The sequence below is a fragment of the Diaphorina citri genome, unplaced genomic scaffold (assembly GCF_000475195.1).
Source record: "Diaphorina citri unplaced genomic scaffold, Diaci psyllid genome assembly version 1.1 scaffold821, whole genome shotgun sequence".
Taxonomy (NCBI): domain Eukaryota; kingdom Metazoa; phylum Arthropoda; class Insecta; order Hemiptera; family Psyllidae; genus Diaphorina; species Diaphorina citri.
The window spans coordinates 229,959-250,718 of NW_007378253.1; the positions used below are offsets into that span (position 1 = coordinate 229,959).

Below are 20,760 nucleotides of genomic sequence, written 5' to 3' on the forward strand. Positions count from 1 at the left end.
TCACCATGCGAGAAGAGGAAAAAAATACGCTTGAGCCAGAAAAACTCGCTCATTTCAAAAACCTCTGTGGCCTCTGTGTTGACCGCGAAATATTTAAATTTCCCGATACATTCCATTTTCTTGGGATCTAAGGTTTATAAGTGTTCAAAACCCCCAAAGTAAGAGCTTTCATGGGCCATTTCCTCACGTAAGTTTGCACAATAAATTCTCTTTTAGAAGGGTACCTCTTCATCACCCCCTCTTTGAGTTTTGGTGAGTTAAAAAACTAAGTTACTGAGAGGTAGATACCAACATAACACAAACAGACTCTTCTAGAGAAACCACGTCCCAGGTCGCTTCTACACAAACATCCACTATCATTAAATTCTTTCAAAAATTTCAGGAATAATCACCACAATTGAACAGAGTAGCTGAATAATCCAAGAACACAATGGGGTCTAGTGACAGTGACGATGATAGAAAAGAGCGGGATGAGTTCTCTGAAAGACTCAAGAACAGAGACAAAAACAACACAAAAAATGTTGCCACCTCCAGACAAGACAAACGGGCATATGAGGAAGCTGCCAAACGTCTCAAGCTGGAGGCTGAAAGTCGAGACAAAATCATTCCCAAGCTGAGGATTGAATCAAGGCGGAAATATTTGGAGAAGAGGAAAGAAGACAAAGTTGCAGAGTTAGAGGCAGATATTCTGGATGATGAGTATTTGTTCAGTGAACAAGAGTTGACAGAACGAGAGAGGCGGGATAGAGAACACAAGAGAAAACTGCTTGAACTTGCCAAGGAACATGACAAGGCGAGAGAATTGGAAAAAGTTCAGAGGTGAGTATAGAAAAGTTCAGTTTAGGTAAAAATAGGTGAGATTAGAATATTGTAAAGAATTTAAGAAAAGATCCTCTCTCTTATTTTTTCACATGGACAGCATATCTACTCAAATCAAGCTGCAAACTAAGAGTAGCTCTGACAATCTTTGGGTGTTTTTTCAGCAGATTTGGGTGTTCACAATAATGCAAATAGCATCACAGTCTACAATAATTCATGTCTTTTTCAATTTTCCAGGTATTACATGCCCAAAGGAACCAAGGGTCCAGAGAAATATGAAGAAGTTGATGAAAAGGAGAAAGTACCTCATTATGAACAACGGAAGTGGGAAGATGAACAAATGTCATCAGCCATTTTCCGAGTGGGTGCCAAAGACCGTGAACATCAGGAACAATATGAACTTCTTTTGGATAACCAGATTGATTTCATTCAAGCATTGAGTCTACCAGGAAACAGGGACAAGGGGGAAGAAGAAATGACAGAAAAGCAGAAAAAGAAGCTCAATATTGAGGAGACAAAGAAGAGTTTGCCAATCTATCCATTCAAACAGGACTTGATTGATGCTGTACGTGACCATCAGGTTCTCATCATAGAGGGAGAAACAGGTTTGTAACATAATTTCGTAAATGGATTTAGGAATTGTCACAGTAGTTAGTAGATTTGCACTCTGGAGGTATCATATTAAGTTCTTAGCAGAGTCAATTTTTTCAGCTTTGTGCTTAGAATTCATGGTGTACTTAGCCCCATGAGGACATCATTATTGAGGAGTAACGATTGGTGGGATTATCAGAAAAAAAACTTCCTCTGAACTTTTGATTGTTAATGCTTATTATTTTTGTATGTTTTCAGGTTCTGGAAAAACCACTCAGATCCCTCAATACCTCCACGAGGCAGGATTTACCAAAGATAAAATGAAGATAGGATGCACTCAGCCACGTCGTGTGGCAGCCATGTCTGTCTCTGCTAGAGTAGCAGAGGAGATGGGTGTCAAGTTGGGCTGTGAGGTGGGATATGCCATCCGATTTGAAGACTGCACATCTGAACGCACCATCATCAAATACATGACTGATGGAACCTTGCACAGGGAGTTTCTATCTGAACCTGACCTCGCCAGCTACAGTGTGATGATCATTGATGAGGCACACGTAATCTGAAGGATGGGGTGAATGTGGTAATCTTCGAGTTTGACTACCATTGGCTTGAAAGAGCCAGTAACCTGGTCCTGATTTCTTATCAGAGCCAGTCCTAATATTTTCACTCTGATTCAGTCTAACTAAACTGTTCAACCGATATGGCAAAATTCGCCTGGTCCTGATTTCTTATCAGAGCCAGTCCTAATATTTTCACTCTGATTCAGTCTAACTAAACTGTTCAACCAATATGGCAAAATTCTTGACAATTAAAACCTTAAATTCGAGGTCTAAAATGTCTTGTGTTTTCATTTCAATACAAGTGTACTTAAAATCTGTATAACAATGCACTTAATAGCCATTGCAAAAAGCTAATTAAAACCCTAAATTTGAGGTCTAAAATGTCTTGTGTTTTCATTTCAATACAAGTGTACTTAAAATCTGTATAACAATGCACTTAATAGCCATTGCAAAAAGCTACACCTTGTATTCTTCACCTAACAAATTTTGTTGAAAATATTGACTGTGAAATGAAAATTGACCAGTTACTTAGTAGGCATCCCACAACAGAGCCCTGACACCCCCTTCGAAAATGAACATGTTAATGATTCCAATGAAGAGAAAAGGCTTCAAAAGATCACTAACCATAACTCTGACCCTTGCTCCAAATGAAGATTGCTTAATTTTTGGCAAAAATTGACCAGTTAGTAGGTATCCCACAACAGAGCCCTAACACCCCCTTTGAAAATGAACATGTTAATGATTCCAATGAAGAGAAACGGCTTCAAAAGATCACTAACCATAACTCTGACCCTTGCTCCAAATGAAGATTGCTTAATTTTTGGCAAGGGTACGGGCTACGGTTGGAGCTATAGTCAATGCTCAGTTGAGGCCACTTATATCCCCTAGCATGGTTTGTCAGTTGGTTCTTTTTATCTCTTGGGTGGGGGCTCTGTTGTGGATGCTACATAAAAGTGTAATATAATAAGTAAGAAGTTGTATTATTGATATTTGTATAAGCCTGACCAAACTATTGTGGCTGTTTGCCCCTACACCTAGGTGTGTGTCTACAACTCTCTAGTCTAGACCATGGATAATCACCAAGACACTCAGGCCGTGGTTATGAACAGGGCTGAGTTAGGCCATTCTGAGATGTTCTTGGCAAGTGGAAAATGATGTGGTAACTTAACACAGAGCCTTCATGAGCTTGTAAACTTGTAAAGTTGGCGGGAAATTCGAAATCTTGATTTTTTTTTCCGCAACGCGTACAATCTGAATTCATTTTTTACTTTTTATCTCTAGTTTGCACGTTTATATTATACTTTTCATTTAAATTAGATATTACAAACAAGCGAATTACAAAGCAAACAAAAATAAATATAAAATAAATTTTAAAAATTGCCGCCGGGACAGAGGGTCAGAAAAAAAGCCCAACAATCCCACGTTATCCTTGGTTAAGTTACCACTCCAATGCAAAACTGTAGAAACAATATCCTATCTCACCTCGACCGAGCTCATCTCAGCCCTGTTCATAAACACAGCCTAAAGTCTATGTCATAGACCCTGGGTTTTGTAAACAGAACAACTTTAACTCTCGCACAGGCATGGAGTCACTCACTGTAGTTCCTATCTCCAAGGCGAGTGCTAACCAGAGGGCAGGTCGAGCAGGACGTGTGGCTGCAGGGAAATGTTTCCGTCTCTATACAGCCTGGGCTTACAAACATGAACTGGAAGACAACACTGTTCCGGAAATACAAAGGATAAACCTTGGCAACGCTGTACTCATGTTGAAAGCTCTGGGGATCAATGACCTCATTCATTTTGACTTCCTAGATCCTCCTCCTCATGAGACCTTGGTGTTAGCGTTGGAGCAACTGTATGCACTGGGTGCACTCAATCATCATGGAGACCTTACTAAGCTAGGCAGGAGAATGGCAGAGTTCCCCCTGGATCCTATGATGGGTAAAATGTTACTCGCTTCTGAGAAGTACAAGTGTGTTGAGGAAATTGTCACCATCGCTAGCATGCTGAGTGTGAACGGCGCTATATTCTATCGACCTAAAGATAAAATCATTCACGCGGATACAGCGAGGAAGAATTTCTTCATGTTAGGTGGTGATCATTTGGTTCTGCTCAATATTTACAATCAGTGGGCAGACGCAGACTTCAGTACTCAGTGGTGTTATGAGAACTTTATCCAGCATCGCTCTATGAAGCGTGCGAGAGATGTAAGGGAACAACTGATTGGTCTGGTACAACGTGTAGAGATGGAACTTGTGTCCAATCCTACTGAAACTGTCAACATTAGGAAAGCGATCACTGCAGGCTATTTCTATCACATTGCTAAGCTCTCCAAGAGTGGAAGCTACAAGACGGCCAAACATAACCAGACTGTTATGATCCATCCTAATAGTAGTTTGTTTGAAGAGTTACCACGATGGGTACTTTATCATGAACTTGTCTTTACTACCAAGGAGTTCATGCGTCAAGTGACGGAAATAGAAAGTAAATGGCTACTAGAGGTGGCACCTCATTATTATAAACCAAGAGAACTGGAAGATTCGACCAATAAGAAAATGCCGAAAACGTTGGGCAAATCTCGAGCAGAACTTGGTGAGCATTAGTCAATGTGACCTTCCTGTAGAGGAAGAATTTCTTCATGTTAGGTGGTGATCATTTGGTTCTGCTCAATATTTACAATCAGTGGGCAGACGCAGACTTCAGTACTCAGTGGTGTTATGAGAACTTTATCCAGCATCGCTCTATGAAGCGTGCGAGAGATGTAAGGGAACAACTGATTGGTCTGGTACAACGTGTAGAGATGGAACTTGTGTCCAATCCTACTGAAACTGTCAACATTAGGAAAGCGATCACTGCAGGCTATTTCTATCACATTGCTAAGCTCTCCAAGAGTGGAAGCTACAAGACGGCCAAACATAACCAGACTGTTATGATCCATCCTAATAGTAGTTTGTTTGAAGAGTTACCACGATGGGTACTTTATCATGAACTTGTCTTTACTACCAAGGAGTTCATGCGTCAAGTGACGGAAATAGAAAGTAAATGGCTACTGGAGGTGGCACCTCATTATTATAAACCGAGAGAACTCGAAGATTCGACCAATAAGAAAATGCCGAAAACGTTGGGCAAATCTCGAGCAGAACTTGGTGAGCATTAGTCAATGTGACCTTCCTGTAGGTACATACAAATATGTACTTATTTTATTAAGCCTTGAAGGAGAGTAGTTAGGCGCTGACTTGCCTGTACTCTATATCATGTTTCCATTTTTATCCAGAAAGAACTCACTCTACGATCCATACACGTGAACGCTGTTTCTATCTTTAAGTTATTTGCTTCTGAGAGGTATCAGGGCATACCATGTACATAATTCATGTAATATTGCAAACTTGTACATAATGTATCAAATCCTAGTTGAGAAATAAATGGAACAAAAATCTTGTAATTAAATAAATGTAATATATTATTGTATTAAGATTTAGACAGACAGAAGGTGATATTAATTTTTTACTGATCTAGACATGATGAGCCCCAAGTACCTGACACACCCACAAAAGAAAACCAACGTTACTCCTTTGTACTCCTTACATTATTTTCCCTCAAGATGACCTGAATTTTCTTCGAGGAATAGTAATTCCCCAGTTTTAAACTTAAGGACAAAAAGGGTCCTGTGTAAGTAAAAAAAAAAAAAAAAAAAAAAAAAAATAGGGGGGTTTTGTGGTCCTTTCCCCGGGGCAGAGAAAAATTAAAAAAAAAAACAATTGTGGGGATTGTAGGTTCCTATCGCTCGAGTAGGGACATATTTAATGAACAAAAGTGCTAACGTTACACTGTTCACTTGTTCAGTTTTGTTATTGTGCAGCGAGCTTACAATTTGGTTGGCAATAGAATCCCAGGTCAAATTACACAGGAGGCTTTCCTTCCCCAGAGAAAATAAAGAAAAGAAGGACTTCTTGAAAAAATACAAAATCCACCCTGTATTTAATGAACAAAAGTGCTAACGTTACACTGTTCACTTGTTCAGTTTTATTATTGTGCAGCGAGCTTACAATTTGGTTGGCAATAGACTCCCAGGTCAAATTACACAGGAGGCTTTCCTTCCCCAGAGAAAATAAAGAAAAGAAGGACTTCTTGAAAAAATACAAAATCCACCCTGCAGTTTAGTCCGTGGTATCCATAGCAACAGTAGGCTCAGGGTCAGGTCTGTCAGTGGGGGGTCCTGGAGGGGCAGGCCCATCATCTGAGCCCCCTGCACCTCCGCCACCTCCTCTCCTTTCTTCTCCTTCGATGAGAGACAGATAGTGGCCGGTTTCTCGGCAACAGTAGGCTCAGGGTCAGGTCTGTCAGTGGGGGGTCCTGGAGGAGCAGGCCCATCATCTGAGCCCCCTGCACCTCCGCCACCTCCTCTCCTTTCTTCTCCTTCGATGAGAGACAGATAGTGGCCGGTTTCTCGCTCGTCCAAAGTTTTGAACTTCTGGTTTTGTCCCACCAAACCGATGGAGACGTTCTGAAAATGAAAGAAGAAAGTGAGTTAGATTTATGGTCATTTTAAAATTTAGTATGGTACGTTCACATAGTTATAATTACAGCCTGCCTGAATTTCCCTTGCTAAATAAATAGCAAAGGTTGTGTGCGAAGGGCATCTAGTCGTAAAATTTTTAGCCAAAACCAAATGTCAGCCCAAAACAATCACCCTAGTCAGGGCTGATTTGAGAGGCTGACGAAAAACGCCGGTGAAAGAAGAAAGTGAGTTAGATTTATGGTTATTTTAAAATTTAGTATGGTACGTTCACATAATTATAATTACAGCCTGCCTGAATTTCCCTTGTATAAATAGCAAAGGTTGTGTGCGAAGGGCATCCAGTCGTAAAATTTTTAGCCAAAACCAAATGTCAGCCCAAAACAATCACCCTAGTCAGGGCTGATTTGAGAGGCTGACGAAAAACGCCGACCCCGTCTGTACACGGGAATAGGCGCAGAAAAAGAAAGAACACATAATTATAATTACAAAGTTTCAACTTGCCACATAATTATTCTAACGTTTCTAAGGTTTTTTTTTTCAGACTTAAATAAAGCCACGTTCTTTCTCTTCAAAATAACATCCTTTACTTTTTACCATGTTAACATAGGTCACGTTCGGGTATGTACTAGTACTATGTAATTGACACTGTCAAAACATACGAGTATCTCACCTTGGTAGTAAGCTCACTATCATTGGGCAGTGTGTCTCTCAGAGCCCGCAGTCCATGCTTCACTATTTCCTCGAGAGAGGCTTCAGGGAAGTCAGCCAATCGCTTCTCGAGATAAGTACGTGCTGATTGGGATCGGGACCCGATAGCCATAGCTTTTACATCATAGTAGTTTGAAGAGGGACAGGTTTGATAAATGTGTGGCCCAGCATCCTGAAACAGAAAATGGTCATTAATTCAATCTTCTGGAAACGTGATGGCATGTCAAGTAACAGGATAATAAGACAGTGGAATGATACTATGATAATGATAAGTTATTAATTCATTATGTTACCACAAAGGAGAACAACTTCCTACTTAAAGATTATTATCTACCAGTTCAAAAGGCTGAGATGTTTAATGTTGGACTCATAATCCAGGAGGCTAGGGTTTGGAACTTCAAGTTCCAGTAACTACATGAAAATTTCCATAAAAAAAAAAAACATTCTAACTGGGCAGGGCCAATAGGATCATACTTACATCATAATGATAGCATGTCAAGTAACATGATAATAAGACAGTGGAATGATACTATGATAATGATAAGTTATTAATTCATTATGTTACCACAAAGGAGAACAACTTCGTAATTGAAGCTTATTATCTATCAGTTCAAAAGGCTGAGATGTTTAATGTTGGACTCATAATCCAGGAGGCTAGGGTTTGGAACTTAAAGTTCCTGTAACTACATGAAAATTTCCATTAAAAAAAAAAAAAAAAAAAAAAAAAAAATTCAACAGAAAATACTAAATTAATATTTTGATTTATTTCTATGCCCCAATGGTCATTAATTCAATCTTCTGGAAACGTGATAGCATGTCAAGCAACAGGATAATAAGACAGTGGAATGATACTATGATAATGATAAGTTGTTAATTCATTATGTTACCACAAAGGAGAACAACTTCCTACTTAAAGATTATTATAATATACCAGTTCAAAAGGCTGAGATGTTTAATGTTGGACTCATAATCCAGGTCCAGGAGGCTAGGGTTTGGAACTTAAAGTTCCTGTAACTACATGAAGATTTCCATAAAAAAAACATTCTAACTGGGCAGGGCCAATAGGATCATACTTACATCATAGCCAGCAACTAGTAGACCAACTCCGTATGGACGTTTGTCATAACGTTGGGTGCAAACTTGCATTTTGTTTCCCACTATGGAGATAAGTCTGAACACAGGCAGAGTATCCTTGTGAGCATACTTGTAGTTCAAGCACTCCATCCTCATGAAACGTCTGAAATAAGTAAACCAAAAACATAATTTTTAATTTTATCTTTTTAGGGGGGAGATGTAAGATAGATGTGTGCTTTTTTAGACTCCTCAATAGGTACCTAAGGAAAGAAAACTTTAATTTTATCTTTTTAGGGGGGAGATGTAAGATAGATGTGTGCTTTTTTAGACTCCTCAATAGGTACCTAAGGAAAGAAAACTTCAGTTTGTCTACCTTAATATTTTTAATGGTTGGGAAACTGTAGGAAATCAATGTGCAAAAACTTGGCTGTAAAGTAAACAACGAAAAGTAAGAATAGCCATTGGTACAGGAACGGAGATAAATGATACATACGCTAGGATCCTGGCATCTGCTGTAAGACCAGCAAAGCTCAAGCCCATGTGGTCATCAATCACAATGATTTTCTTCTGATGAGCTGCCAACTCAGATGCAGCTCTTTTCAAGGCAATGATGACAGCATGTGTTTTGTTCTTGAGACCTACGGTGGCACTTCCTTGCTTCACAGCTTCCATGGCATATTCCACTTGATGTAAACGTCCTTGAGGACTCCACACGGTGACATCAGAGTCATATTGGTTACGAAACTAGAATAGAGAACATACATGTGGTAATCTGAAGGATGGGGTGAATGTGGTAATCTTCGAGTTTGACTACCATTGGCTTGAAAGAGCCAGTAGCCTGGTCCTGATTTCTTATCAGAGCCAGTCCTAATATTTTCACTCTGATTCGCTGACATTTGGTTTTGGCTAAAAAATTTACGACTGGATGCCCTTCGCACACAACCTTTGCTATTTATTTAACAAGGAAAATTCAGGCAGGCTGTAATTATAATTATGTGAACGTACCATACTAAATTTTAAAATAACCATAAATCTAACTCACTTTCTTCTTTCACTTTCAGAACGTCTCCATCGGTTTGGTGGGACAAAACCAGAAGTTCAAAACTTTGGACGAGCGAGAAACCGGCCACTATCTGTCTCTCATCGAAGGAGAAGAAAGGAGAGGAGGTGGCGGAGGTGCAGGGGGCTCAGATGATGGGCCTGCCCCTCCAGGACCCCCCACTGACAGACCTGACCCTGAGCCTACTGTTGCTATGGATACCACGGACTAAACTGCAGGGTGGATTTTGTATTTTTTCAAGAAGTCCTTCTTTTCTTTATTTTCTCTGGGGAAGGAAAGCCTCCTGTGTAATTTGACCTGGGATTCTATTGCCAACCAAATTGTAAGCTCGCTGCACAATAACAAAACTGAACAAGTGAACAGTGTAACGTTAGCACTTTTGTTCATTAAATATGTCCCTACTCGAGCGATAGGAACCTACAATCCCCACAATTGTTTTTTTTTTTTTTTTTTTTTTTACTTACACAGGACCCTTTTTGTCCTTGAGTTTAAAACTGGGGAATTACTATTCCTTAAAGAAAATTCAGGTCATCTTGAGGGAAAATAATGTAAGGAGTACAAAGGAGTAACGTTGGTTTTCTTTTGTGGGTGTGTCAGGTACTTGGGGCTCATCATGTCTAGATCAGTAAAAAATTAATATCACCTTCTGTCTTGGCAAGGGTAGGGGCTATGGTTGGAGCTATAGTCAATGCTCAGTATTGCTCAGTTGAGGCCACTTATATCCACTAGCATGGTTTGTCAATTGGTTCTTTTTATCTCTTGGGTGGGGGCTCTGTTGTGGATAAATGTGTAATATAATAAGTAAGAAGTTGTTTTATTGATATTTGTATAAGCTTGACCAAACTATTGGGGCTGTTTGCCCCTACACCTAGGTGTGTGTCTACAACACTCTAGTCTAGACCATGGATAATCACCAAGACCCTCAAGCCTCACACCGGTCTGTCCACAAGAGAGCTGGAACCTCTTGCTAATTTTGAAGTTAGAATGTTATCAAAACTGTATACGAAACCATTGACTATTGCAGAAAAATACTAGGCACATTAAAACTACAAGTTATCCTGTATCCTTACCAGGGTAACTACCTGCTGACAAACTCACACCAGTCTGTCCACAAGAGAGCTGGAACCTCTTGCTAATTTTGAAGTTAGAATGTTATCAAAACTGTATACAAAACCATTGACTATTGCAGAAAAATACTAGGCACATTAAAACTACAAGTTATCCTGTATCCTTACCAGGGTAACTACCTGCTGACAAAGAAGTCTGGGGTTTTACGTAAACCCAAGTTTAGTTCTTACCATATTTCCGGTCTGTTATAAAACACAAGGTGTAATTGGTAATCTAATAAATCTGTGGATTACAAAAGGTATGAGGTATGACAGCAAATTAATAGAAAAATAGAAAATCAAAAATCAAAGAAAAAAAAAAGTAAAAAGTAGCCGCAGAATCGCAGAAAATTATATGGAGAATGACTACAACAAATTTTAAATTTTGGTGCCATAACCTAAAAAAATATTTGTTTGGCAGTGGATGCATGCACTCATTTGGTTTCGAAATTCTACCGCTACTACACTCTAGCGCTAGTAGTTCACAAAACGCGCGAATTTCAATAAATCTGTGGATTACAAAAGGTATGAGGTATGACAGCAAATTAATAGAAAAATAGAAAATCTAAGAAAAAAAAGTAAAAAGTAGCCGCAGAATCGCAGAAAATTAAATGGAGAATGACTACAACAAATTTTGAATTTTGGTGCCATAACCTAAAAAAATATTTGTTTACATTTACTTGCATGGATTAAACACATCCTTCTTATTCACAATAGTAATCAGAACCCACAACAATACATATCTTCTCTGATTCACTCACATGACTTACCTACTTAACATTTTTTTAAAAAATTTGACCACAGAGGTAAAACGTAATAAGCTCTGTGTTGAAAAAATACGCCTATCCTGTGCGCGGTAAATTTCAAAATTTGAAAAATCGTTAAACCAAAAAATGTGATAATTTTTTTACCTCTGTTATCCTTGGGGTTAGTTAAGTGGTTAAGTCCTTAACCCATGATTCCCCAATTTAATGCATGGAATCGTAGAATATCAAACACTTATAATTTTCCTTTGGCCAACCTTTACATAGAAAAAAACCTTTACAATATGAAGATGGAATGAAGAGATTTTTTTTTTTTGAGGTTTGACAGAGGGAACTGTAGCTGCTATGGTCTTATCATCCCAAAATCGAAGAGAGAAGGAAGACAGGATAGGAGAAAGCCAGCCGTTCCAAGTACAAACATTATCCCAGCAGGATAAAATCTGCCCCGGGTGGGAATCGAACCCGTGGCCTAGCGCTTACAAGGCAGACGCACTACCAACTAAGCTAACTAGGCTGGCAGAATGAAGAGAAAAAAAAAAAAAAAAAAAAAAAAGTCTCTTACCAAATGATTAAAAACTCATCTTATGACGCTCATGTCTTCATTTTGAAATTCTTCAATTTTATTTGGACAAACCACAAATATCCTTCAGAATGGTCTAAAACTATTATAATCCCAAAAGAACAAACATTATCCCAGCAGAATAAAATTCGCCCCGGGTGGGGATCGAACCCATGTACCAACTAAGCTACCAACTAAGCTAACTAGGCTGGCAGAATGAAGAGAGAAAAAAAAAAACAAGAACAAGAGAACACATTGACCAATAGATCTTCTAATTAGAAATAATAATTTATTTCAATATGTGTTAGAACATGGAAAAAGAGTGTCTTGATGAATAAAAAAAAAAACAAGATTGGGAAATTCTTCTTGTAACAATTCACCTGATTTCCTTAGACACAAAAGTAATTGTGAATCTTTCCCTTATGTCAAGATTGGGAAATTCTTCTTGTAACAATTCACCTGATTTCCTTAGACACAAAAGTAATTGTGAATCTTTCCCTTATGTTCAACAAGATTGGGAAATTCTTCTTGTGACAATCCACCTGATTTCCTTAGACACAAAAGTAATTGTGAATCTTTCCCTTATGTTTTCAATGACGATGAATCTACTAAATCTTATAATAATCCATAAAAATAAACTACCGAAAACGAAAAGAAACTAAAGAATTACCTTTAACCTTGGCTCACCTGAACCTTGATTACCAAGATGGGGGTTGTGATCAAAATTGATACTAAACTCACAAATCTTAACAGAAGATGAAATAAAGTCAAAAGATGCGCTTAGAACGGAAAAGAACCAAGATGAGAAACGTGATGTTTTTAATAAACAGTAATATAAGAGTCTAAAAGGCTTGATAAGTGGGGGTTGTGATCAAAATTGATACTAAACTCACAAATCTTAACAGAAAAGATGAAATAAAGTCAAAAGATGCACTTAGAACGGAACAGAACCAGAAAATAAATTCAAGTCAAAGAAAAGAACTTCTTGAGATGACGCCATTTTGCCGATTGGCACTTACACGCAAAATTCGCAGAAATCCGCAGCTACTGCTGTAGTGCTGTACTGCTAACTTTGAAAAAGCAATTAAAGCAAAAAGCTCAGGCAGATTTATTTTCAATTTTCAAAAACCGTAAAGTCCGTAAACCGATTAAAAAAAAATCACTTTTTTTTTAAAATGGCGCTAACGGATAAATGCAATGTTGCCAAACGTTCTTTTATTCCTTGCCGTCGTGGACTCGAGGTATTTGCCGTCGTAAATATTCAAACACTAAAAATAAAGATACTAAAATGAAAACAAACGTTTTCAAAAATTCGCGCGCTTTGAGAACTACTAGCGCTAGAGTGTGGTAGCGGTAGAATTTCGAAACCAAATGAGTGCATGCATCCACTGCCTATTTGTTTACATTTCACGAGGGGCCCGTTCCAGAAATTTTGACCACAGAGGTAAAACGTAATAACCTCTGTGTTGAAAAAATACGCCTATCCTGTGCGCGGTAAATTTCAAAATTTGAAAAATCGTTAAACCAAAAAATGTGATAAATTGATATTTTTTTTTTTAAATTTTTGATAATAAAAATGTGATAAATTCCGAAAATTACGAAATTCTCCAACTAACTGCAGTCCTCGTTTATTACATAAATGAGGGAATCATTGTATTAATGCATTTCTAATGGGAAGGTGTCATAACTGGCTTCAACCCCTTATCAGACTTCAGAGGTTGTGCTCATGTGCTGGGAGAAGAGGTCCTGAGGTAGGTAAGGTAAGTGATCCTACCATGTGAAGTTGCAGGTTTTATCATTTCCTTATGAAGCGTGGAAACAATCGGACTTATCTTTTGTTTGAATACCTACCTACCATTGCCTATTAGTATGGAAGTATGAACACTAAAGGAAGATAGAAAGTTGGAAAGCAACCACTGCTCTCACAAATGAAACATTTCAGTCAACCATTCAGATCATTTGGATATCTTGGTGTCATGCAGGTAAGTATGTGGTGGAACCATTTTCTTTGTAAATCTCATATTTAGTGTTCATCCAATCTGAATATAGGAAAATACACAGGTGTCATACTTGTAATGAATAAGCACAAGAGTGCAAGTGTGATTTGGTTTTATTTTGATAATTATTTACATGCAGACTGCACACACTGCTGTTAAAAACTATGGCCAAGTAATAGCAAAACAATGAATACCCAAACATAAACTGAAAGGTAACAATGGCAGACACAGCTCAGTTAATTTGAGATGTGTCAAACTAATTAATAATGCTACATTCCACATTGATGGATACAATATGTATTATCATTGTTAAATTTGTTGAACTCTGACAGACTTTATGTAAGTTAGTCTATTTTTGGATACTTTTCACCGGACGTCTGGAAACCCTAGTTGTGGGTATCACCATTTGGGTTGGGTATCAGAGAAGAGAGAAGCAAGAAACTTAACATAGAACTACAATTTTGTATCAATGAATACTTGGTTTAGGTGTTTTAAATATAGAGAGAAGCAAGAAACTTAACATAGAACTACAATTTTGTATCAATGAATACTTGGTTTAGGTGTTTTAAATATATTTGTTATTGATCATCTTTCACTAAGAAACATAAGATGTAACCTAGGTTGATGATAAACAGAGGTAGGTTGGTACACTATTAAAAATCAAACTTAATTTCTATAGGAACATAATAATGCACATAATATACTTAGGTATGGGTAATTATTTACATTTCGTACCTACATATACTACAAAACAATAACAGACAAAAATTATAAGCACAACTTAAAAAAGTTAGGAAAGTAGATTTAAAATTCTAATTTTCAAGGGTATGTACCTAATAAAGAGGCAATGCTAGGGGCATTAATGGGTTAAATCTGAGGTCCTTTACCAAAGGACATATGTAATGGGTGTGTAGGTACATAGGTACCTACTTAGTTGGTTTCATTTGGCATTGGAAAAATCATTACATTCAGGACCAAACATTAGTTACTTTTATGTACTGTAGGTACATAGGTACCTACTTGGTTGGTTTCATTTGGCATTGGAAAAATCATTACATTCAGGACCAAACATTAGTTACTTTTATGTTAACCCATCTACCTAGTACCTACATAAAAAGAAAAAGTTCAGAATATAAAGTAGGTAATGGAGAAGACAGCTTCTGAACTAAACTAGTGTATCCAAGTACCTACATAAAAAGAAAAAGTTCAGAATATAAAGTAGGTAATGGAGAAGACAGCTTCTGAACTAAACTAGTGTATCCAAGACACCCATAGGCTGTAAGGAGATGGCACCACTGCTATTGTCATCATTCCTGTGGTTCTTGTTGAAATTGGTTAGGGAACTATACGTATTAGCTAGCACGTTTTCGTTGAGGACTTCTAACCCTTGAATGTACTCACTTTCCAGTAGACATTCATGTTGAAATTGATTTTCTAAATAACTCAAATATGCATATACTACAAAACAATAACAGACAAAAATTATAAGCACAACTTAAAAAAGTTAGGGAAAGTAGATTTAAAATTCTAATTTTCAAGGGTATGTACCTTGTACCTAATAACGAGGCAATGCTAGGGGCATTAATGGGTTAAATCTGAGGTCCTTTACCAAAGGACATATTATGTAATGGGTATGTAGGTACATAGGTACCTACTTAGTTGGTTTCATTTGGCATTGGAAAAATCATTACATTCAGGACCAAACATTAGTTACTTTTATGTTAACCCATCTACCTACTACCTACATAAAAAGAAAAAGTTCAGAATATAAAGTAGGTAATGGAGAAGACAGCTTCTGGTAGGTAATGGAGAAGACAGCTTCTGAACTAAACTAGTGTATCCAAGACACCCATAGGTTGTAAGGACATGGCACCACTGCTATTGTCATCATTCCTGTGGTTCTTGTTGAAATTGGTTAGGGAACTATACGTATTAGCTAGCATGTTTTCGTTGAGGACTTCTAACCCTTGAATGTACTCACTTTCCCATGGCACCACTGCTATTGTCATCATTCCTGTTGTTCTTGTTGAAATTGGTTAGGGAACTATACGTATTAGCTAGCATGTTTTCGTTGAGGACTTCTAACCCTTGAATGTACTCACTTTCCAGTAGACATTCATGTTGAAATTGATTTTCTAAATAACTCAAATATTTCTTTCTATTTAACAGAGCACTATCTGTTTCACTCAAAGCCGTCTCATTTGTCTCCAATTGTTTGATATTGTTTTTATTATTCAATGATAATTTCTCTATTTTACTAATTACAAAATTGATTTGCTCGTTATTCTCATGACTTTTAAGGGCGTGATTTAGTTTGATAATTTTTTTTATTTAACAGTGCACTATCTGTTTCACTCAAAGCCGACTCATTTGTCTCCAATTGTTTGATATTGTTTTTATTATTCAACGATAATTTCTCTATTTTACTAATTACAAAATTGATTTGCTCGTTATTCTCATGACTTTTAAGGGCGTGATTTAGTTTGATAATTTTTTCTTCTTGAATTTCTATTTTATCATTCAAATTCGTTATACTTTCCAGTAGTTCTATTTTCAAATGAAGCTCCTTGATTTCTTTTTCTACTTCTTCTTCCAGTGTTGTTTCTCCATCATCTTCGTCTTCATTGGTTTGTTTTGAACTTTGGCTTCTTTGGGTTCTACCCTCACTACTAGGGTTACATGCTTGATTTCTTTTTCTACTTCTTCTTCGAGTGTTGTTTCTCCATCATCTTCGTCTTCATTGGTTTGTTTTGAACTTTGGCTTCTTTGGGTTCTACCCTCACTACTAGGGTTACATGTTTGATTTCTTTTTCTACTTCTTCTTCGAGTGTTGTTTCTCCACCATCTTCGTCTTCATTGGTTTGTTTTGAACTTTGGCTTCTTTGGGTTCTACCCTCACTACTAGGGTTACATGCAGCTCCTGTGTTGTCTTGTAGGTCATTCAGATAAGTGTCTATGACGTAATTTGTTCCCAGCATGTTGATCCGATTTTTGTGCTGTAACTGTTCGAGCATTTCTATTTTCTTATTTCTATCCTGCAGCTTTTGCAGTTGGCTTTGGATGGTTTCACCTTGGACTAGAATGAGCTTTAGCAACTTTTCAATGCTCTCTTTTTCGACATTGTGTGTTTTAGAGATTTGTTCCAATCGTTTCGGATGGAGTGTTTGACTCGCGTGGCGGTGTTTGTTTTTGTTGCGATGTCTTCTCCTACAGGAGGTGGCAGTGGTGGCTGTTGTGTTGGTAGTTGTAGAGGAAGGGCTGCCTCGACCGCTGTCATCATCCACGTTAGATTTCTTCTCTAGCGCCAGCTTCACCTGGGAACAATGAGAATGTCGTAAAACATGAGTTAGTAAATTGTCATGTTAATCGGATGAAATAAGCTTTATGATAGTTACTGTGACACTGTAGTTTAATAAATTTAATATCTATAACGTCAGCTTCACCTGGGAACAATGAGAATGTCGTAAAACATTGAGTTAGTAAATTGTCATGTTAATCGGATGAAATAAGCTTTATGATAGTTACTGTGACACTGTAGTTTAATAAATTTAATATCTATAATAATAAATGCTACTCCTACATTAGCAACACAGCTGTCCACTTTATTATTGTGTAAACAAAATAATACAGCAAGGATAGCCCCGAGACTGCTATTTGTAAAGTAGATACCTATTAGCTTAGTCCCATTGTGTTCGTAATCCTGGTACATAAATTTGTATTTGTAAGACAGTCCGAAAGAAAATGGAAAATCCCCCTAGCTACAAACTCGAGATAATACAAGTATTTCCAAAGGACGATGGGGAAGGCTAACATCTTAACTAGGATACTCAAAACAAGGTAAAAGGAAAAAGAAGGATTAGGGTTAATCTAGAGATATGTTTCTGAGGATGAATAATATCCCCGCTAGCCGGATAAAAGAGGGTTTACTTCTCGTAAAATGAATAAAACATCCCAGAACTTGGATTATTCTAGGGTCGTTCTCATAACGACAAATCCTTATCTGGGAGGAAAAAGAATAACTTCCTGTCCTAGATATTTTTTTTTTATCAGGAGCGCAGGTGTTCAAATTATAATAGCTAGCAACTAAGCAGGTACTGATAACTTAATAAGTTATCTATAATCGTCAAGAAAGTGTGGTATTTGGAAAGATACAAGGTACCTCAAAAGTTACGTCATACAATGAAAACATCCGAGTTTAAATTTGGTGTAAATTAAACTTTGAAAATAATACAAGTATTTCCAAAGGACGATGGGGAAGGCTAACATCTTAACTAGGATACTCAAAACAAGGTAAAAGGAAAAAGAAGGATTAGGGTTAATCTAGAGATATGTTTCTGAGGATGAATAATATCCCCGCTAGCCGGATAAAAGAGGGTTTACTTCTCGTAAAATGAATAAAACATCCCAGAACTTGGATTATTCTAGGCTAGGGTCATTCTCATAACGACAAATCCTTATCTGGGAGGAAAAAGAATTACTTCCTGTCCTTCCTGTCCTAGATATTACTTCCTGTCCTAGATATTTTTTATCAGGAGCGCAGGTGTTCAAATTATAATAGCTAGCAACTAAGTAGGTACTGATAACTTAATAAGTTATCTATAATCGTCAAGAAAGTGTGATATTTGGAAAGATACAAGGTACCTCAAAAGTTACGTCATACAATGAAAACATCTGAGTTTAAATTTGTTGTAAATTAAACTTTGGGATTAACCAATCTGATTGTTTGATTTCAAACTTTTTAACCTATCAGATTACTTTACTCAATCCAAAAGTTAACCTAAATTAAATGGAGTTTAAACTCCGACTGTGGTTCCAGCCATAATTTACCTACTCGGAGTACCCACTACTTCTCTACGAAATATTCATAATGAAAGTAATCTTGGAATAGGTGCTTAGGTAAAGGAGGTATGTAAATTGAAAAAAAAATAAATAAATAAAAGCTTGAATAGTGATCTTAGTGGTGTAGTGCTGAACGTAGGTACTAGATTTGGGTTCTGGAGATTGTGATTCGAGTCCAAGTCAAGTCAGGAAATTTATCGATGTTTTAGGGCAAAGGTATACCTACTTGTATGTGACAAAAGAGAACCAGGGGAATGACATTTTTTTTTCTTTTTTCAAGGTAATTGTTTCACCGCCGTTTTTATTTCGTAACAATGAAACAACTCCTACATTAGATGCTTGTGACAAAGCATTTATGTTTAACAAATTGTAAATTCCTTTTCTTCTTTGAAAAACATAAATATTCTCTTCTTAAGTCACGTTTGAAAACTCACGTCTTCTGTAAAAAATTCACCACTAAAATATTGTACTTACCTACGTACAAATAACTGTCACTTGCTACACTTACAATAATATGCACTACACCTTCAGTCCTTCACCTAATGTACGTATAGCTAAGGACTTGTAAAGTACCTATCTAGCTCTGTAGTAATATTTACCGGCTACAGGTACAAGGAGATATATGTACAGTAGAACCTCAATTATTTCAACTCCAAAATCCATTGTTTTTTTTCTATTTTTCAAAGGATGTCCTAGGTATCTTATGAGTTATGAGTCTGGCTGAGGGACTATAAACAGAGAGTAGATCAGCGTCTAGTTAGGGAACTATAAACAGGGAGTAGACTAGTTCAAATTTCCTCACGCTATATCAATAGCGAAGGTTGAGTGCGAAGGGCATCCCACTCGGAAAAGTTTGTCTCACGAAGGAGAAAATGTAACACATAGAAATAGAAAGTAAACAGAATTTTAGATAAAGAGAGCACTAGGGAGAAAGATAAGGAGGTATTTGGAAGAAATGAGCTACTATAATGACTGAAAAGCAGATTAAAGAAACTTATGGCTCGGTTTAACTTTCCTATTGTTAAATTTATGCCCGACCTTACCACAGAGAGTTGTGTAAATCAAAAGAGTGATGTCAAAGAAAACCCTTAAGGTTTAGGTCAGTCCTACCCCGTACCGACACCTTTGCAGTGAGTTGTGTAAATCAAAAGAGTGATAATCTCTTGGAGGGTTTCAGCAGTCATTATATATAAGTTCTGTGGGTCAACTTGATAAGGAGAACCAAAAAGGCAGATATATTTGGCAGAACTTCTTTGAACTTCAAAGAAGCAAAATATATCTGCCTTTTTGGTTCTCCTTATCAAGTTCAAAAGAGTGATGTCAAAGAAAACCCTTAAGGTTTAGGTTAGCCCTACCCCCTACCGACACCTTTGCAGGCAAGGGCCTCTTTCAAGAGTTAAAATTGGGGTTTTGATGAAGTTGTAGTTGCTTTGCTTTGTTTGTTAAAACTTATTGTTTTTATTAGAAAAGCCTTGACACTGTGTTAACTCTTAGTTGTAAGATGTAAGATCAGCCATTAAAGAGTTTAAATCTCAGATTTTGGTCCTGGCCAAGTGGCCATTGATCTATGAAGTATAGCTCTTCGGAGATTTGCAAGAAACATATCAGAAGGGTCCTGGGTGATAAGAAAGAATGAGATCCAGAATAACTCACCTCTGACACGGCAGCATTGGCGGCCCAGGAATTCCACAGTTTGAGTATCCTCGTCCCATGTTCAAGCGGCTTGTGTCCACTCTTCCATCTCTCCACAATGCTATACCGTGCCTCGTCCCCCTTCCCGACAAAAGCCACCACGATTTCCCCAACCGTGGTTTTCTTGTCGACCCCGCGGACCCAGACTTGCTGCCCGCTGACCCAAACTGGGATGCTGGTCCCGGGATTGCTACCCCCGCTGGGCGGCTGATGAGACACGCCCCCGCTTGTCATTGTGAAATGGGTGTCAGACCTGTAATCAGAGAACACGAGCCTTGATGAGAATATAAATCATACTTGAAGTCTTGAACACAATTTGGAGTAAGGCACCCTAGTTTCATACGCGGGTATGCGAACGACCTAAGCCACTAAAAAATAGAATAGAATAAAATATACCCTATTTATCCTGCTGGGATAGGACTGAAAAGTCGCTTTACCAAATTGTGTGTGTGTGTGTGTGTGTGTGTGACAC

The 20,760-nt window shown here is 37.6% G+C and overlaps 3 protein-coding genes and 1 long non-coding RNA gene across 7 annotated transcripts; 1 reads left to right on the forward strand and 3 right to left on the reverse strand.

Moving 5' to 3' along the window:
* Positions 1–58: 58 nt before the first annotated feature.
* LOC103512322 (pre-mRNA-splicing factor ATP-dependent RNA helicase DHX16) lies at positions 59–4,583 on the forward strand. Its single transcript, XM_008477082.3, has 5 exons — positions 59–187; positions 383–819; positions 1,057–1,424; positions 1,669–1,964; positions 3,491–4,583. The coding sequence occupies exons 2-5, from the start codon at positions 431–433 to the stop codon at positions 4,571–4,573; spliced, it is 2,136 nt and encodes a 711-aa protein (XP_008475304.1). The 5' UTR covers positions 59–187; positions 383–430; the 3' UTR covers positions 4,574–4,583.
* A 1,146-nt stretch (positions 4,584–5,729) lies between these two features.
* LOC103512304 (proteasome subunit alpha type-1) lies at positions 5,730–11,037 on the reverse strand. Of its 3 annotated transcripts, XM_026825821.1 has the most exons (8): positions 10,939–11,037; positions 10,630–10,673; positions 8,765–9,015; positions 8,275–8,434; positions 7,160–7,369; positions 6,345–6,474; positions 6,120–6,207; positions 5,730–5,941 (listed from the first exon to the last, which is right to left on the reverse strand). In XM_026825821.1, the coding sequence occupies exons 2-7, from the start codon at positions 10,630–10,632 to the stop codon at positions 6,128–6,130; spliced, it is 834 nt and encodes a 277-aa protein (XP_026681622.1). In that variant the 5' UTR covers positions 10,633–10,673; positions 10,939–11,037; the 3' UTR covers positions 5,730–5,941; positions 6,120–6,127. The 3 variants fall into 3 exon arrangements, with proteins under 3 accessions (XP_026681622.1, XP_026681623.1, XP_026681621.1); XM_026825822.1 differs by lacking the exon at positions 10,939–11,037 and having other exon boundaries at positions 6,120–6,265; positions 6,403–6,474; positions 10,630–10,806; XM_026825820.1 differs by lacking the exon at positions 10,939–11,037 and having other exon boundaries at positions 10,630–10,804.
* A 978-nt stretch (positions 11,038–12,015) lies between these two features.
* Positions 12,016–12,389, reverse strand: LOC113468712. Its single transcript, XR_003392368.1, has 2 exons — positions 12,303–12,389; positions 12,016–12,140 (listed from the first exon to the last, which is right to left on the reverse strand). It is a non-coding gene; the product is annotated as an uncharacterized LOC113468712 (long non-coding RNA).
* A 2,207-nt stretch (positions 12,390–14,596) lies between these two features.
* Positions 14,597–20,541, reverse strand: LOC103512323 (ras association domain-containing protein 10). 2 transcript variants are annotated; one of them, XM_026825818.1, is made up of 8 exons: positions 20,250–20,541; positions 16,671–17,071; positions 16,446–16,554; positions 16,249–16,329; positions 15,844–16,079; positions 14,945–15,142; positions 14,843–14,863; positions 14,597–14,752 (listed from the first exon to the last, which is right to left on the reverse strand). In XM_026825818.1, the coding sequence occupies exons 1-6, from the start codon at positions 20,520–20,522 to the stop codon at positions 15,004–15,006; spliced, it is 1,239 nt and encodes a 412-aa protein (XP_026681619.1). In that variant the 5' UTR covers positions 20,523–20,541; the 3' UTR covers positions 14,597–14,752; positions 14,843–14,863; positions 14,945–15,003. The 2 variants fall into 2 exon arrangements, with proteins under 2 accessions (XP_026681619.1, XP_026681620.1); XM_026825819.1 differs by lacking the exons at positions 14,597–14,752; positions 14,843–14,863; positions 14,945–15,142 and adding an exon at positions 15,263–15,730 and having other exon boundaries at positions 15,852–16,079.
* Positions 20,542–20,760: the final 219 nt, after the last annotated feature.